The sequence below is a fragment of the Mesocricetus auratus genome, unplaced genomic scaffold, assembly GCF_017639785.1.
Source record: "Mesocricetus auratus isolate SY011 unplaced genomic scaffold, BCM_Maur_2.0 Super-Scaffold_100004, whole genome shotgun sequence".
Classification (NCBI taxonomy): domain Eukaryota; kingdom Metazoa; phylum Chordata; class Mammalia; order Rodentia; family Cricetidae; genus Mesocricetus; species Mesocricetus auratus.
Window position 1 is genome coordinate 54,998,091 of NW_024429189.1, and position 18,244 is coordinate 55,016,334.

Sequence of the window (18,244 nt, forward strand, 5' to 3'; positions counted from 1 at the left end):
AAATATATTTTCCATATTACATTCTATTTGCCCTGATAAAAACCTTTAGAGTATGAATTTAATATGTTTGTCCTGATTTCCAATAATAACACCGACATTTAAAATTGAGAAATGTACACAATTTTGTTCATGGGAAGGAAGCTCCATACACATAGGAAGAAGAAATGAAGCTGTCAGACTTATGCAGAGAGAGAGTAAAGAAGTAGGGAACAGAGAAAAAAATAAATATTTAGTCACACTGTCATTTTAATTTCTGGGTGCTCTCCCTCTCTTTTTCACAACTCTAATCACAGCGCTTTTCACTTCTTTGTTTCTGAGACTATAAATGAGTGGGTTCAGCATGGGGATCACAATAGTATAGAAAACCGAAGCCACTTGATCCTTTCCCAGGGAGTAGGACTTACTTGGTTTCATATAAGTAAAGATCATAGCTCCGTAAAAGACAGTGACTCCCAGGAGATGAGAGGCACAAGTGGAAAAGGCTTTGTGCTTACCTGAAGAGGAATTTATCTTTAAAATTGTAGAGAGAATGGGCGCATAAGATGAGGATATTGTGATAAGGGATAGCAGTAGAGTAGAACCAGCTAAAATGAATATGGTGGCTTCAGCATCATAGGTATCACTGCATGACAGTGCTAAAATTGGGAATGTGTCACAAAAAAAATGATGGATTACCTTGGAGTTGCAGAAATTCAATGTGCTTAAGCAAAAGACAGTGACAGAGGAATCCATAGCCCCAATCATGTAAGACCCAGTGATGAGAGCATGAGAGCGCCGTGTGGACATAATCACTGGATAGTGAAGGGGGTTGCAGATAGCTACATAGCGGTCATAGGCCATTGAGGAGAGTATGAAGCATTCTGCAGCTGCCAAGAAGATAAAAAAGTACAATTGAATGAAGCAGCCGATAAAGGAAATATTCTTTATGGAAGTCAGCAGGTTCTCTAAGGTTTTAGGTGTGATGACAGTTGAGTAACTGAGGTCAAGGAATGACAGATGGGTGAGGAAGGAATACATTGGAGTTTGAAGCTGGACGTCTAGACGAATGATCAGTATCATGCCTACGTTCCCCAGTACAGTGGCCAGGTATATCAGCAGAAACAGCACAGAGAGGGCCAGCTGGATCTCCTTGGAATCTGTCAATCCCATAAGGATAAAGTCAAGTTCAGTTGTATGATTCCAGGCATTCATAGTTAATGGTCCTAAAATCTGGATATAAAAACAGAATACTTAATTAGAATGATTTTAAAAAGTTGTGTATATTCACTTAAAATTTTTCTAACTGTATTTTGTCTTATTATTATTTTACATTTTGTATTGTAAGAAATTTAATAGGCCAAACATCTATATAAATCACCAGTTGAATATGATCACATATTTGTTAGCATTTATTAGCATATTTCACAATGTTTGTGAAACTGGCACTGTAATGAAATAATTACTTTAGACTATAAGAAATACTAGATTATATATACTATCATCCATTTATTTTATATTAGGTAAATACTGCAAAAAGATAAAATGATTTAAGAGAATTTAATACAATTTAGTCTATAAAGCTTTTGAATCATGAGTATACTCACGATTCTCTGCTCCTCATTTTTATTGAGGAAACACAATTGAAGCATTGCCCATTCTATGAACAAAGATATAAAGCAAACTTAATTTATGGTTAATTACTTATTCCTTAATAATACCAATTAACTTTGATTATAAATATATTTCACGTTTAAATAGGAATGTAATCGCCTTTACTAAGGTATACAACTATTAAAGATGAGAGGATGTTTCTATTAACTGACCATCCAAAGTCAATGTTTTCTAATCTCCAACTATGAGTATTTAGTTTAGAATCTCATTCCATCAATTCCACATTCCTGTTGCCAAAAATTGTGAATCATTTATAAAATTTACAAATGATACTTGTATGTTGATTTTCTTTAATGGAGCTCCTGTTTACTGTAGCTTATCCATCCCTTCTAATTTCAAAAATACTTACTGTGAACCAAAATTGGTGAAGAAAAACCAAACAAACAAAAGCCTCTCATAAGATTTTAGGTCTAAAATTTTTTCAACTGCCAATTTTTCTCACAAAACAAGGAAAACAACCTTAGAATTTGAAAAATGTCTGTACTGAAGAATTATCCTCCTTTAGATATTTGTTCTAGCATTTTTCGTGAGTTCATTACTTGCATTGTGAAGACAAATTAAATCACCCTAGAAATTTTATGCAGGTCTCAGTGAAAGGAAAATATTCTTAGTAAGGTGTGGTACAAAGGAAGCCCAGGAGTTCCTGTGGTATAAACAAGCCAGTATATGCATTGCCTCTCTGCTGGGTTAGTCCAGCTTCCTCATGGGTGAACAATGAGCATCACGCAACATGTGGTAATCTACAGGGGCCAATTTCCAAGCAAGATAACTTGGCACACTTACAGAAATAAGTGTAAGAAGAAATTGAGCCAGGAAAACCGTCATCACACTGCCTTCTTTCAGATACAACAAATTAATTCTATATGCACATATTTTTATGCAGTATTCATATTAAATTGACTCAATTGCTAAATAATTTCATGATTTATATTTGTATAGTACAGTGATCAAGTAGATATATTTTATGTACTGTGGAAAGGTGGATTTTTCTGTGATATATTAACTATTTCACAAATAACTCTCATTTTTTCTTACAATCATTCCAGAACTGATAAAGTTCAGAAATGTTCATAATGGCCATGTATTATTGTACCAGTGCAGTATCACAACAGTAGTACAAAACTTTTTAGACATTGAAATTTAAATAATAATGCACATTATTTCTTAACTTGAAATGTTTTAAAATTTGATTTTTATATTTTTGTTCTCTCTCTCTCCCTGACTCTCATGCATTCACATACTTTCTGTGTTTCCCTTTCTTCTGACTCTTTCTCCATCTCTGAAAAATTATTGTTCTTTTCATTTTTACTTAGTTTTCATGTGACTATGTTCATTATTGGGCATAATGAAACCATGTAAGTGTAAATGTACTTTGATCATGTTAATGTTTCCTAATTCCCTCTCCTGCCCTGCCTCCTCCCTCTTAGTAATCAGCTTTCTCCTTGATCATAGTTCCCTTGTAAATTCATATTTCTATTTTCTACATTCTAAATGTAGTATTTGATGTTGCAAGTTACTTAATGTGATGACCCCACATTTACGTCCATTTTCTAATATGCAACAGGCTTTGATCTGTCAAATCTCTAAGCAGTAGATGTGAAATATGCCAGATTTTGTTTACCATCTCATCTCTAGATAAGCACTGAGATTAGGTCCATGGCTTCACTATTTGGTTAACACATAGGTATGACACTATCACTATTGTATGGTTATCTATGGTCTTTATGTGCTATCAAGTACAGATTAATCATGTTGTAATTGTCTTTATTTTTAAAGAGGAAACTACATATCAATTCTTAACCTGATATGAACTAACTGACATTCCAACTCCAACTAGCCATGCATATAAGAGTTTCTATTTCACCCTTTCACCTAGAATTTGATATTTGATTTCTTGATAACAGTCATTATGACACTGAAATGATTTTCAGTAGATATTTGATTTGTGTTCCCCACATATATAAGGATGTTAAACATTTTTGTGTAATTATATGCTGCTTATACCTCTTGGATACATGCATGCTCCAATTAGTAGCTCATTTACTGATAGCTCATGTGTTGTTTTCATAAGTCATTTATTAAATTCTATACATACTTCCACAATAACAGAAAAAACTATTAAGTTTGTCTATCATTCTCTTTTATGAATCTGTATTATGATATTTGTTTTATTTGTTATGAAAAGCTTTTTTTATTTTTTATTTTTCTGGTTTTTACGAGACAGGGTTTCTCTGTATTGTTTTCGAGGCTGTCGGTCCAGCCCAGCCTCGAACTCACAGAGATCCACCACCACCGCCTGGCATGAAAAGCTTTTTAACTTGGTAAACTGCCACACAAAAATATCATCACCAACAATGTTTGTGGAACTTAACTGGGTGAAATGTGTGACTTTGTTTTTAGATCTGTATTCTCTTTCCTTGATTAATGGATTAGTGGTTTTTTGTGATAATACCACTGTGTTGACCCACCCAGTACAAAAAGCTAAATCTTTGCAGCTATAAGTAAATGCTAAAAAGTTTTATGTTGGAAAACCTGGGGACTCTGGAGGTTTGAGTAGTGTAAGCAAAACACTTCTCATTTTTAATATTAAAGCAAGCATACTATGAGGTGCTACTCACAGTTAGTTTAAGCAAATGAAATAACAGCAAGGAAATAAATCATGTGCTATGTCTTATCATCTCTGGTCATATGAAAAGAGTCAAGAATGCTCCTCCTAAGCTTTTGTGTTTTCTACTGTGATGGTGGTGAAATGACCGTGAATTTCTGCTATGTCCTTGCTTTCAAGTACATCAAATTACCTTAGTTTGTGCAATTCTTCCTAGAAGGGCTCCTTATTGGAAGAAGATTCTGTACTCTGCCCCATCTGTACTGTCACAGTAAGTTCACAGTTATTTCCCAGGGGCTCCCACAACTTGGTGCTGTACCATAATACTATATATCATAGTTTGAAATGGGATATGCTTATGCCTTTAGCATTGCTTTGCACTTTCTGCTTGTGATTTGTATTAAGGATTAATTTTCTTCTATATTATTTTTAGATATTCTTTCTATATTTTGGTAAGTATCATTGGAAGCTTGATGGAGATGAATCATTTAGGCTATTTTTAAATATTTTATTCTGTTCATCCGTGAACATGAAATGTCTTTCCATTTTCTAATATATTTTCAATTTTGTTCTTAAGTATGCTGTAGCTTTTATTATAACTGTTTGTCATGCACTTTCATTCATCATGTTATTTTTAATCTTCTATTTTTATAACTGGAAACATGATTATTTCTTGATTTCTTTCTAACTTTGTTATTGGTTTGTAGAAAAGGTACATATTTATGTATATATAGAATTAAGATCAACTAAGACATGAATTATGCCAGATTGAACAAAAATTTCAGGAAAACTTAAAACGTTGTGTTCTCCAAGTGAAATATGGTTTTCCACTGTGTAGGATTAAACTTTGTAAATAATTGTTACTCATCAGTTAATTATAGTTACAGTTTGATTAGTTATGGTTTTGTGTCTTGGTCACAAAAGATTCCTTTACTGTAGCTGGCAGCTAATGATGAGACTCCTAACAAGTATATGTACCAAGAATATGTGACTCTTGAATGCCTATCTATAACCCTTTTCAAGATTCAGAATGAATCCTAGGAAATAGGCAAAAAAATTAAGAGGCAAAAAATAAGGAATGGTGTCATTAGAATTTGTCCCTCCAACTGGATTCATATAATAAGAACAAATATAAACATATGATATAATTAGTAAGAGATTCAGGATAAAAGATGGGCCCAAAAAGTCAGTGTGTACCCTATATGCAATTTTAAATTATTATTTATAATCACAAATACAAAAATAAGGACACCAGGGTTGACGAGATGCTCAGTGGTTAAGAACAGTAATTATTCTTCCTGAGGACTTAGGTTCAATTCACAAAAAACACATGGTGGGTGACAACTATAGTGATATTTTATTTATGATTTATTAAAATCATAAATTCAGAAAGCAAAGTCAGCCACAAGACATAGAAGCCAGGCACACGCCTTTAATCCCAGTAGCCAGAAGCTTGGAGATAGTGTTATATACCTTTAATCCTATGACTCAGGATTATGGGGTGGATGAATCTCTGAGCCCAAAGCCATCTAGATCTACACAGTTCTAAATAGAAACATCTCACACAAAGATGATCTCATCACCTGGGATCACACTCTTTTAATCCCAGCAGTAAGGAGGTGTATAAGACAGGAACAAGGTGTCAGTATCAGGCATTCATTCTCCTACCACTCTGAGGATAGGTCTCAGGATCAGTCCATTCAGCCTGAGGTAGTGGTAAGAGCTAGTGGCCCACTGCTTTGCTTTTCTGTTCTTCAGCTTGAAGTTGCTGGATGTCTTATTTATTCATGATACAGACAACCTTCTGGAACCGCAATTCAAGTGAATCTAATGCCCTCTATTGTCAGGTGGTGTACACATAGGCAAAATATCTAAAACATAAGTTGATAATTAATTACATCTGAAAATATGCTGAAATACTAAGAAATATAGATTCCAGACAACAAATACGTCAGAAAAAGATTAGAGACCACAATTTTTAATATTATTGATGGAGGATAAAGCACATATCAGAATAGATTTTATTAATCCCAGCACTCAGGAGGCAGAGGCAGGCGGATCTCTGTGAGTTTGAGGCCGGGCTGGACCGATAGCCTCCAAAACAATACAGAGAAACCCTGTCTCATAAAAAACCAAAAAAAAGAATAGATTTTAAATGAGGGGGAATATTTACACATTTAGAAAACATGTAAAATTTTCAATTTTGTATTTGTGAAAAATTGTCACATAATGAACTACTAAGCTGGAAGTAGAACACTTGCCTTTGAATATAAAGAGAGCATTCAGAAATACAAGTTTAATTTCTCACTAAAAATTAGCATGTTGCCATTTGAGCTGAGACTATGAAATCCCTTATGACATTTATTTATTTGCTGCTTTTGGTCTATTGTCCTAGGCCATAAATCAATACCATCTCCTTCCACACCCATACTAACATGGCAAACGAAAATATCATTTTAGAGAAAAGGGGGATTACTTTATTCTGTGTATAATCTCACCTAGAGGAGGAAACAATCATGTGGTTGCTTGCCATTTTGGCTAGGTGACTTTATCAAGCTGGAATTAACTATGTGATGTAGTTGCCAACCTTACTAATAATATCATAAAAAGGACAACTGTCATGTAACTTCACCATATCTTGGTTACTGCAATTACAATTACATGGCACAATTAACAATGGTGATACTCATAAAATTTCATGGGACAGGTCTTCTCCTACAGCCTTCCTCTACATCCTCATCATTTTTTCTTTACTGTAACCATTGGTGCAATATTGTTATGATTTTATAGACATAAACAACAGTTCTCTGATTGAACTTAATGGGGTTAGGAGTCATTAGTGTGGTCTTAAATACCAAGTTATTGGTTACTGAAAGATTTTTGCAAGGAAGGACTCACTATCTTCAGTTGTGTACCATAGATGGGCCCATCATTCTCCACAAAGACATAGAGTACTTGGTTTAATCTCAGCTGTTTTTTGTTGCTTGTCTGTTTTTTGACAGAAAACAGTCATAAATTCCTCACATGGTAGAAGTAAGAAAATCCTGACACTGAATTCCAACATGTCAGGAATTTCCATCTAAGACACTTATGTCATTAAAAGTGTTTCTTTTTTACTTTTTAAACATATTTTTCTGTTTTGATTTTATTTTACATTCTAACTACAGTTCTTCCATCCCTCCTCCCACCACCACTCCTTCCACACTCCCCCATCTCCTCCCATCAGTTACTTCCCTCTCTAGTCTATTCCCAGTCTACTCCTTATCATGGGTAAGGGTTCCCATGAGGAGACAACATAGGCTGGTACAATAGGTTGGGGCAGGACTAGGCTGTTCTCCCATGATTTATAACTGAGCATGGCATCCCACCATAGGGATCCAACAAGCTAGCTCATGTACCAGGTTTGTATCATGGTCCTACTGCCAGTAGCCCCTCTGACAGTCCAAGCTTTACAACTGCCTCCAACATACAGAGGGCCTAGTTTGGAACCCTGGAGTCTACCCAGTTGTAGGTCTAGAGTTCATAAGTTTCCACAAACTTTATTCAACTGTCTCTGTAGATTTCTCCACCATGATCTTGATCTCCCTTGCTGATATGTTCAGTCCTCTCTCTCTTTGCCTGGATTCCTGGAGCTCAGCCTGGATCTTGTTTGTGAATCTCTGCATCTGGTTTCATCAACTATTGGGTGAAGGTAAACAAACCACACAAAGATGCAACAAAGAAAGAGAACTATGGATCAATCACTCTCATGAACAACTGATGCAAAAATATTCAATAAAATACTGGCAAATTGAATCCAAGAACACATCAAATAAATCATCTTCCTTGACCATGTAGGCTTCATCCTTGAGATGTAGGATTGGCTCAACATATGGCAATTTATGAATATAGTGTACCACATAATCATCTTATTAGATGCTGAAAATGTCTTTGACAAAATTCAACACACCCTCATGATAAAGGTCTTTGAGATATCAGGACTACAAGGAACATACCTAAACATAATTAAGGTAATATATAGCAAGTCAATAAAGTGATTTCACTAAAATCAGCAGCAAGACAAGGATGTCCACTCTCTCCTTCTATATTTAGACAACAAAAGAAGATTGAGAGGGTACAAATTGAAAAGGAAGAAATCAAACTATCACTATATGCAGATAATATTATACGAAATATAAATGACCCCCAAAACTCTACCCTGGAACTCTTACAGTAGATAATCAACTTCAGTAATGTGGCATGGTGCAAAATTAACTCAACAAATTGCCCTCCTTTACACAAATAATAAAGGGACTGAGAAAGAAATCAGATAAAGATCACCCTTTAAAATAGCCACAAATCTAAAATATCTTGGGATAACATTAACCAAGCAAGTAAAAGATATGTACAATGAGAACTTTAAGTGCCTAAAGAAAGAAACTGAAGAAGACAACAGAAAATGGAAAGATGTCCCATGCTCTTGGATAGGTAGGATCAGCATGAAAAAATGGCAATCCTACCAAAAGCAATCTACAGATCAAATCGCCATCAATATCCCAACATAATTCTTCACAGACATTGAACAAACAATGCTTAAGTTTATAGGAAAAACAAACAAACAAACAAACAAAAAATGAGAATAGCTAAAATAATCGTGTACAATAAAGGAATTTCTGGAGGCATCATAATGCCTGCTTCCAAACTCTAGTATTGAGCTATAGTAATATAAGAAGCTTGGTGTTGACATAAAAACAGGCAGGTGGATCAATGGAATCAAGTTGAAGACCCTGATATCAATCCACACTGTTTCATTATGAGAAGTTCAGGTAATATGGCAATTTAATGAAGTGCTCTAGATTTAGCAAATTCTTTAATAAGCCAGAAACTAATTCTCAAAATATAATGCACACACGACAAGAAGGCATTGCTCCAAAATTTTCAGAGTCTGAATCATTAGAAGACTGGAAATGACTCCTAACAACAGGACTAGGTGACACATTATATGTCTTATATCTTAGGGTACCTTGCTTACCATTTTACGTTACTGTTAAATGTTTCTCTTTTTTCCTGACTTTTTTCTTTCTCTAGTATGTAAAAATAATGTTATAATTTAAAAATATGTAATGGAAACTGATACACTTATGAGGAGATATATACACAAAGCATATATTTATATGTATACTACTGACTTAGAATAAAAACTTTCAATTACTTTGGTAGATTCCTGGGTTTTTTTAACCAGCATATAATATATTTTGACCAAACAGTCCCTCCAGTTTTTTCCTAACCTCCCAGTAGCACCTTTTCCTCCAACTTACATGGACTCTTATATCAGAGCCCACTGTGACAATCCATTACCACCTATATGTGCATGGTGGTAGGACCATCCACTGGACCATGCAAATTGCCTCAGCACCAGTGTAACTAAAGGAATCTGATCCTTCCACTGCCAAAGGCCACTGGTTTTCAGTCCCAATCACTCTCAGCTATCAGCGGGATTTAGTGAGTACTTCCCACGACCATCCTGGGTTTTTGTCTGTCTAGTTTTGCGCATACTTCACCACCTCTGTCACACATCTCTCAGGATCTCATAGTTTTTCTGACTTCTTCATTGATGTTGATTCCATGAAGAATTGTGTTGTGACACAGATATTCCAATTAAAGCTGAGAATTCTGAAATTTCTTATTTCTTGCTCAATGACGAGTCGTGGGTCTCTTAATTATTTGCCATCTACCACAAAAGGAGTCTTCCTTGATGTGATTTGAGATTTTTATCTATAAATTCATTACCTATGCATAAAAGGGTAATAATTTAGGGCACAGTTTAGTTCTATGTCCTTTTAGTATTATAGTTTTAGGTTTTCCCCTATGGCTATTGACATACCACTATAAATCTATAGCCCAGTTAACAGTACCAGGCCTTAGTTTTATGCAGTGGAATGTTATAAATCCAATAAGAAAGTTGTAACATATTCATGACATTGTTGCATGAAAGACCATATCCTTCTAGTACAGCCATTATTGTAGCCTACAGTTTTGGTAGCTGAGTAAACTGACTTTGCAGGTAGTGCATAGAATCCTCCAAGGCTATGAACATTAACAAGTAAGGGTGGAGCTTCCATGTTAGGCCAGTATGATTTTCCCAAGTCCTAGTATTCAGATACATTGGTTGTGGCTTCATCAATGTCTTACTGTAGAATTCTGGAGAAAATCAAGGGGATGGAAATAACTTTTACTGTATTAGAGCAATCTATGGGACCACACAGACCAATAACTTTAAAGGATGCATCTCCATACTTGGCTTAGGGTTTTTCATTAGTTGAGGTTTTTCATGATCAGGGCCCCAATCAAAGCTATCAGAATTGTGTGTCACTGGAGTGACAGAAAGAGAGAGAGAGAGAGAGAGAGAGAGAGAGAGAGAGAGAGAGAGAGAGAGAGATCTAGATAGATAGACAGACAGACAGACAGACAGATAGATATATAGATATCAACAGACTAGATATGGAATGTGTTTCCTTAAAATCCAACTGGATTCATTAGATTCACTGAGTACTTTTTTTCTATGTTGTATGAAACATCAGAATGAAAAAGTTTGCCTCAAGCAAGTCATGCCTTCCTGCAGTTCTCTAGGACACAGTGTTAAGAAGTGATGTGTGTTGGAATTTGGAAGCTCTCAAATTTTATTGTCCCTGTCTTTTGATGCTGATTTTTGTAGAATTGCATAGCTTCCTCTGTTTCTAGGATCCCCCTCCTGCTTTGAGCTGCTCCTATGACCCCCATTAAGGTGACTGCATATTTTTGTTTGTTTGCTATTTTTTCAGACTTATTTCTCCACATATGTATTCATATATGTTATAAAATATAAATACAACCTTCTGGGTCTGTTCTTATTTGTGTGCCTACATTACCAGGGGTTTAGCAAAGCTGAAAGCTCACTGGAGAGAAAGAATGACATGCTAGTACTGAAAATGTAAACATCATCCTGGCATAGTGAGATCATGGACATTAGATAAGAAGCTGTCTTGTAGTAGATCAGTATTTATCCCTAATGTACAAATGGACTATATGAGCCCATTCCACATAAAGGGATGCTCTTTTAGCCTAGACACATGGGGGAGGGCCTAGGCCCAAATCCAAATGATATGACAGCCTTTGAAGATCCCCTATGGAAGGCCTCATACTCCCTGGGAAGCAGAAAAGGGATGGGATAGGGTATCGGTGGGGGGCAGGTGAGGAGGGGAGGGAGAGGGAACTGGGATTGACATATAAAACAGAATTCTTTCTAGATACGCCTGTTTCAAGCCCACATTCCAGTGTCCTCTCAGAGCCCCTTGAGGACTGGAGACTGCACACTGGTGAACTAATTCCAGTGGTCCAGCCTACCCAGTGACTGCCAGTGTCCTGGTCTCGCCTCAACCAATGGGAGGAGGTAACCTTGTGCCTCTTTCCAGCTTGCCTTCAGGTGCCCTGCTAAGAGCATCCTGAGGCCTGTGGACTGTGCACTGGGGAACCCATGCCAGTAGTCCAGCCCACCCAGGGAATGCAAGCATCCTGGTCCTGTCTCCAACCACTGGAGGAGGTGTGCTTTGGCCTGTTTCTGGCCAGCCTTCTGGTTCCCTGCTTGGATTCTCCTGAGACTTAGGGCCTGACACAGGAAATCCATCCCAGCAGAACAGCCCATCCAGGGTCTGGCCTTTTCCCATGGGAACAGGAGAACCACTGGGGTATTTGACTAGAATGAACCTACTGGAAGGGAACCTTGGACAAGTACCCATGAAGAGTGGTAGGAACTCCATCAGCACCCACTGGAAGAAGGGAAGGGAAGAAGACAATATAAAAACATATTCAACAACAGATAAACCAATATGATACCACCAGAGTCTAGGGACTCTACACCAGCAAGACCTGAATATCCCAACACAGATGAAACAGAAGAGAATGACGTTAAAAACATCTGCAAGAAAAAGATACAGGCCCTCAAAAATATACAAGAAAATTGCTTAAAGAAATGGAAGAAAAACAAACCAAAAGCAAACCAAAGCTACAAGAAATCAACAAATCTCTTAAAGAAAGCCAAGAAAAAACAATTAAACTAATGAGGGAAAAAGTTTATGACATGAAACTTAAATAGAGACAATAAAGAAAGCACAAACTGAGGAATTGCTGGAATTAGAAAAGCTGAATAAATGATCAGGAACTACAGAAATAAGAATAACCAACAGAATAAAAGAGAAGGAAGATAGGATTCCAGGTGTTGATAATACACTAGGATAAATAGATTCATCGCCCAAAGAAAATCTTAAGTACCACAAACCCCTAACACAAAATATCCAAGAAATATGGAACACCATGAAAAGACCAAACATAAAAATAATAGGTATAGAAGAAGGTGAAGAATCCCACCTCAAAGGTCCAGAAAACACATTCAACAAAATCATAGAGGAAAACTTTCCCAACCCAAAGAAAGGCATGCCAATGAATGTACAAGAAGGTTACAGTACACCGAATAGAGTGGACCACAAATAAAAGTCCCCTCGCCACAAAATCAAAACTCCAAGCACACAGAATATAAAAGAATATTAAGAGCAACAAAGGAAAAAGGCCAAGTAATGTATAAATGCAAACCTATCAGAATTTCACCTGAATTCTCCATGGAAACTCTGAAAGTCAGAAGATTCTAGATAGAAATTCTATCAACAGTAGCAGACCGCAGATGCCAACCCAGACTACTATACCCAGCAAACCTTTCAGTCACTATAGACGTGGATAACAAGATAGTCCATGACAAAACCAGATTTAAACAATATATACCCACTAATTCAGCCCAACAGAAAGTTCTGGAAGGAAAACTCCAACCCAAGAAAGTTAAAAGGAATGGAAATCTGCACACAATACCACCACTATCAACAAATCCCAAACAAACAAGAACGAATAATTAATGGTCATTAATATCCATCAATATTAATGGTCTTAACTCATCTCTAAAATAACACAGGCTAATAGAATGGATAAAAGGCAGAATTCATCCTTGTGCTTCATAAAAGATACACACCTCAACTTCAAAAACAGACAGTGCCATAGAGTTTAAGGTTGGGAAAGGATTTTCCAATCAAATGAATCCAAGAGACAAGTGGATGTAGCAATCCTAATATCTGAAAATTAGACTTTAAACTAAAAGCAATCAAAAGAAATGAATGAGGATAGAGGAAATCCATCAGGATGAAGTCTCATTTCTGAACATCTATGCCCCAAATACAAAGGTATCCATATTCATAAAAGAAACATTACTAAAACTCTAACCCCACATAAAATCTCACACACATATAGTGGCATACTTAAACACCCTAATCTAACCAATAGACAAGAACACCAGAGAAAAACTTCACAAGGAAACAAAGAAAGAAGTTATGACCCAGTTGGGCTTAATAGACATTCCTTCCAAACACAAAAGGACATACCTTCTTCTCAGTGCCACATGGAACCTTCTCTAAAACTGACCACATACTTGGTAACATAGCAAACCTCAACAGGTACAAAAAACTAGAATAACCCCCTCTATCTTATCAGACCACCATACTTTAAAATTAGAATTCAACAACAACACAAATGACAGAAAACCTACAAACTCATGGGAATTGAACAATGTGCAATCACACCATTGCTGGGTCATAGAAGAAATAAAAAAGAAATTAAAGACGTTCTAGAATTAAGTAAGAATGAACACATGATATCTTTTGCTTTGTGGAACTTTTGGCCTCTGATGCCTGGACAATTGTAGGTATCCCCCTGTCCACTGCAACCCTGTACCATGCCTGGAGCTCACTTCAGATTTCTAAAGACAGTATGAAGCCTCAGTCTTAGTGAGAAGTTTAAGGTCAATTATACTTCTATTACTAATTAGCATCTTTGTAAACTGTAAGACATAATTTTAATAAATATTATCCAAGATGTATTTTTAGTTCCCCCAGGGATTTTTTTCCTTTCCTTCCTTCCTTCCATCCTTGCTTTTGTAGCTGCAAATGTGATTCTTGAGACTTTGAAAAGCCAGCACTTTAATCTTTTGTTCCCTATGAATTAATACTAAGAGTGAATTATTTTAAAAATTGTAGTGCTCTGTTAGAAATTGTTTTTCTTTGAAAGGAAAGATCATGTCACTATAAAAGCACAACAATTTGCTGTGTCTGGCAGAGAACATGCTGCTGAGGTCCTCTACCTTATGAGTGTAGGCCAGAGTTAGGAGGAATGGGCCACCTTCGGAAGCGGCTGGACTGTAGAATAGGTGGGAAAATCTGGTCACAGCTAGCCTGCCCGTTTTGGAGGAAGGTTCTTTCCAATTGACAGGGGGGCAAGATCAGAATGAAGAAGGCAGCAGCTCTTTCCTTATGGTCAGAAACCATAGAGCTAGTAGGAACTGCTTAAGTTATAAGACAGGTAAAGGATGCTGTGAAAGTAAGGGAATAGACTGTCTACTAAACTGTGCCATTGCTCCAGTCTACATTGATTTTAATCACCTGGAGACCTTGGTCTAATGATGACTCCAAGGCAGCACAGGAAACCTGCATAGTTAAAGCTGGGCCCACCTTACCATGCATTGCCACACAGGTGGCCTGTTGCCATGGGACACAAGTATTGCTGTATTTTGAAATTGAATAAAGCATTGTTGCACTTGATTGCTTGTTTCACCATACCAACTCTCTCTAATCTAACATCAGTTCTCTTGCCTGAAATAGAGGGGACATTTGCCCCAGGAGCCAGGAGCCTGATGATTAGAATAGCCCCTTGTGGGTGTTGACCACCTCAGATTTGCCTTAGCTGTGTTTCCAAGACTTCCTGTTGTATATTTCCTGTTTCAGATTCCGTTGCATATGATTTAATTTCCCTCCTTTGGAGTACTAGGCTGAGGGGGAAAATGGGAAGATTTGTCTGTCTCAGTGTCAGCATCTGGGTTGGCATATAAAGTTTTCTGATGCAGCCAGTTTTCTTAGAGCCAGATCTCCCACCACTTCAATGTGTCTGTGTCAGAGATACGATTGGTGAGAATAGTGAGGGGACCCAGGAACTCAACCATCTCTACAAACCCTCACCAATGTACACAGTAGCCAGAAAGCAGATACATGGTGAAGTTCAATTTATGGTCATATTTGTGAAAACGTATGCAATTTTTTTGTGCTACACTACATACAAGTCGCAGATGACAGATTGGCCCATATGATCATCTCACTAGATCCTGAAAAATTCTTTGAGAAAATCAAACATCCATTCATGATAAAGGTCTTAGAGATATCAGGGATAATAGGAACACATCTAAACATAGCAAAAGGAATATATACCACATAAACAAACAACATTAAACTAAATGGAGAGAAACTCAATGAGATTCCTCTAAAATCAGGGACAAGACAAGTTTGTATACTCTGTACATACGTATTCAATATTGTAGTTGAAATTCTAGCTAGAGCAGTAAGAAAATAAAAGGAGATCAACCGGATATAAATTGGAAAGGTAGAAGTTAAACTTTCACTATTTGCAGATGACATGAAAGTTTACATAATTGATCCAAAAAAACTCAACCAGGGAACTCCTACAGCTGATAAATACTTTCAGCAAAGTGGCAGAATACAAGATCAACTCAAGAAAATCAGTATCCCTACTATATACACATGATAAAAGGGCTGAGAAAGAAATCAGAGAAACTCCACCCTTTACAATTCCACAACCAACATAAAATACCTTTTGGAAATGCTAACCAAAAAAGTGAAAGTCATTATAACAAGAACTTTGAGTCTTTAAAGAAAGAAATTAAAGTAGACATCAGAAAATGGAACGATCTCCCATGCTCTTGGATAGGTAGGATCAATGTAGTAAAAATGGCAAATCTGCCAAAAGCAATCTGCAGATTCAGTGCATTCCTCATTAAAATACCAGCACAATTCTTCACAGACCTTGAAAAGCAAAAGACCCAGGACAGCCAAAACAACCTTATTCAACAAAGCAACATCTGGAGGCATCACTATCACTGACTTCAAGCTCTATTATAGAGCTGTAGTTCTGAAAACAGCTTGGTATTGGCACAAAAATAAACAGGTAGACCAATGGAATCAAATTGAAAACCCTGATATTAACCCACACATGTATGAACATCTGATCTTTGACAAAGAAACTAAATTTATACAATGGAAAAAACAAAACATCTTCAACAATTGGTGCTGGCATAACTGGATGCTGGCATGTAGAAGAATGTGGACCGATCCTTGTCTATCACCATGCACAAAACTTAAGTCTAAATAGATCAAAGATGTCAACATCAATCCAGCCATGCTGAATATCTTAGAAGAGAAAGTGGGTGGTACCCTTGACCAAATTGGTACAGGACACAGCTTCCTGAACATAACACCAGTAGCACAAACAATGAGATCAACAATTAATAAATGGGACTTCCTGAAGCTAAAAAGCTTCTGTAAGGCAAAGGACACAGTCAGCAAGACAAAAAGTCAGCACACAGAATGGGAAAAATATTCACTAAGCCCACATCTGACACAGGCTGATCTCCAGAATTTACAAAGAACTCAAGAAGCAAGTCCCCCAAAACACCAAAGGGTCCAATTAAAAAGTGGGCTGCAGAACTAAATAGAGAATTTTTAATAGAGGAGTTTTAATGGCTGAGAGACACTTGAGAAAGTGCTCGACATCTTTGGCCATCCGGGAAATGTAAATCAAAAAGGCTCTGAGATACCATCTCACTCCTGTCAGAATGGTTAAAATAAAAAACACCAACAACAATTTATGGTAGAGAGGATGTGGTAAAAGGGGAACACAACTCCACTGCTGGTGGGAATGCCAACTTGTGCAGCCACTTTGGAAACCAGTATGGAGATTCCTCAGAAAAATGGGAATAAACCTACCACAAGACCCAGCAACTCCACAATTAGGCATATATCAAAAAATGCCCATTCATACAACCAGGATGTCTGTTCCACTATGTTCATAGCAGCATTACTTGTAATAGCCAGAATTTGGAAGCCACCTAGAGGGGCCTCAACTGAAGAGTGGATAGAGAAAATATGGTACATTTACACAATGGAGTACTACACAGCAGAAAAAAATGGAATCCTGAACTACACAGGGGATTATCTAATGCCTATGTTTTTCTGTTGGTAGTTAACTTCCTTGGGTTGGAGTTTTCGCTCAAGAACTTTCTGTAGGGCTGGGTTAGTGGATTCGTATTGCGTGAATCTAGTTTTGTCATAGAATATCTTGTTTTCTCCCTCTATAGTGATTGAGACCTTTGCTGGGTATAGTAGTCTGGGCTGGCATCCATGGTCTCTTAGTGTTGGTCGAATATCTATCCAGGACCTTCTGGCTTTCAGAGTTTCCATGGAGAAGTCAGGTGTAATTCTGATAGGTTTGCCTTTGTATGTTACTTGGCCTTGGGGACTTTTTTTGTGATCCACTCTATTTGGTGTTCTGTAAGCTTCTTGTACCTTCATTAATATGTCTTTCTTTAGGTTGAGAAAGTTTTCTTCTATGATTTTGTTGAATATGTTTTCTGCCCCTTTGAGGTGGTTTTCTTCACCTCCTTCTATACCTATTATTCTTAGGTTTGGTCTTTTCATGGTGTCCCATATTTCCTGGATGTTTTGTGTTAAGGATGTGTTGAACTTATGAATTTCTTTGGTTGATGAATCCATTTCTCCTAGTGTACCTTCAACACCTGCGATTCTCTTTTCCATCTCTTCTATTCTGTTTGTCATGCTTGTATCGGTAGTACCTGATCGTTTACCCAGCTTTTCTATTTCCAGCCTTTCTTCAGATTGTGATTGTTTTATTGTCTCTAGTTCAGTTTTCAACCCTTGCACTGTTTTGTTTCTTGCAATTTTCAGTTTATCTTTTCATACATTTGTTGCATTTTATGAATTTTTTGGTTTGTTATTTCTTGCATTTTTGGTTTGCTTTTAATTCCATTTCTTGCAATTTTTGCTTTGTTTTTTCTTCGATTTCTTGCATTTTTGG

At 36.8% G+C, this 18,244-nt stretch overlaps 1 protein-coding gene across 1 annotated transcript; it reads right to left on the reverse strand.

Moving 5' to 3' along the window:
- Window positions 1–246: 246 nt before the first annotated feature.
- On the reverse strand, window positions 247–1,191 carry LOC101828512 (olfactory receptor 8H1-like). Its single transcript, XM_013120777.1, has one exon. The coding sequence runs from the start codon at window positions 1,189–1,191 to the stop codon at window positions 247–249; it is 945 nt and encodes a 314-aa protein (XP_012976231.1).
- Window positions 1,192–18,244: the final 17,053 nt, after the last annotated feature.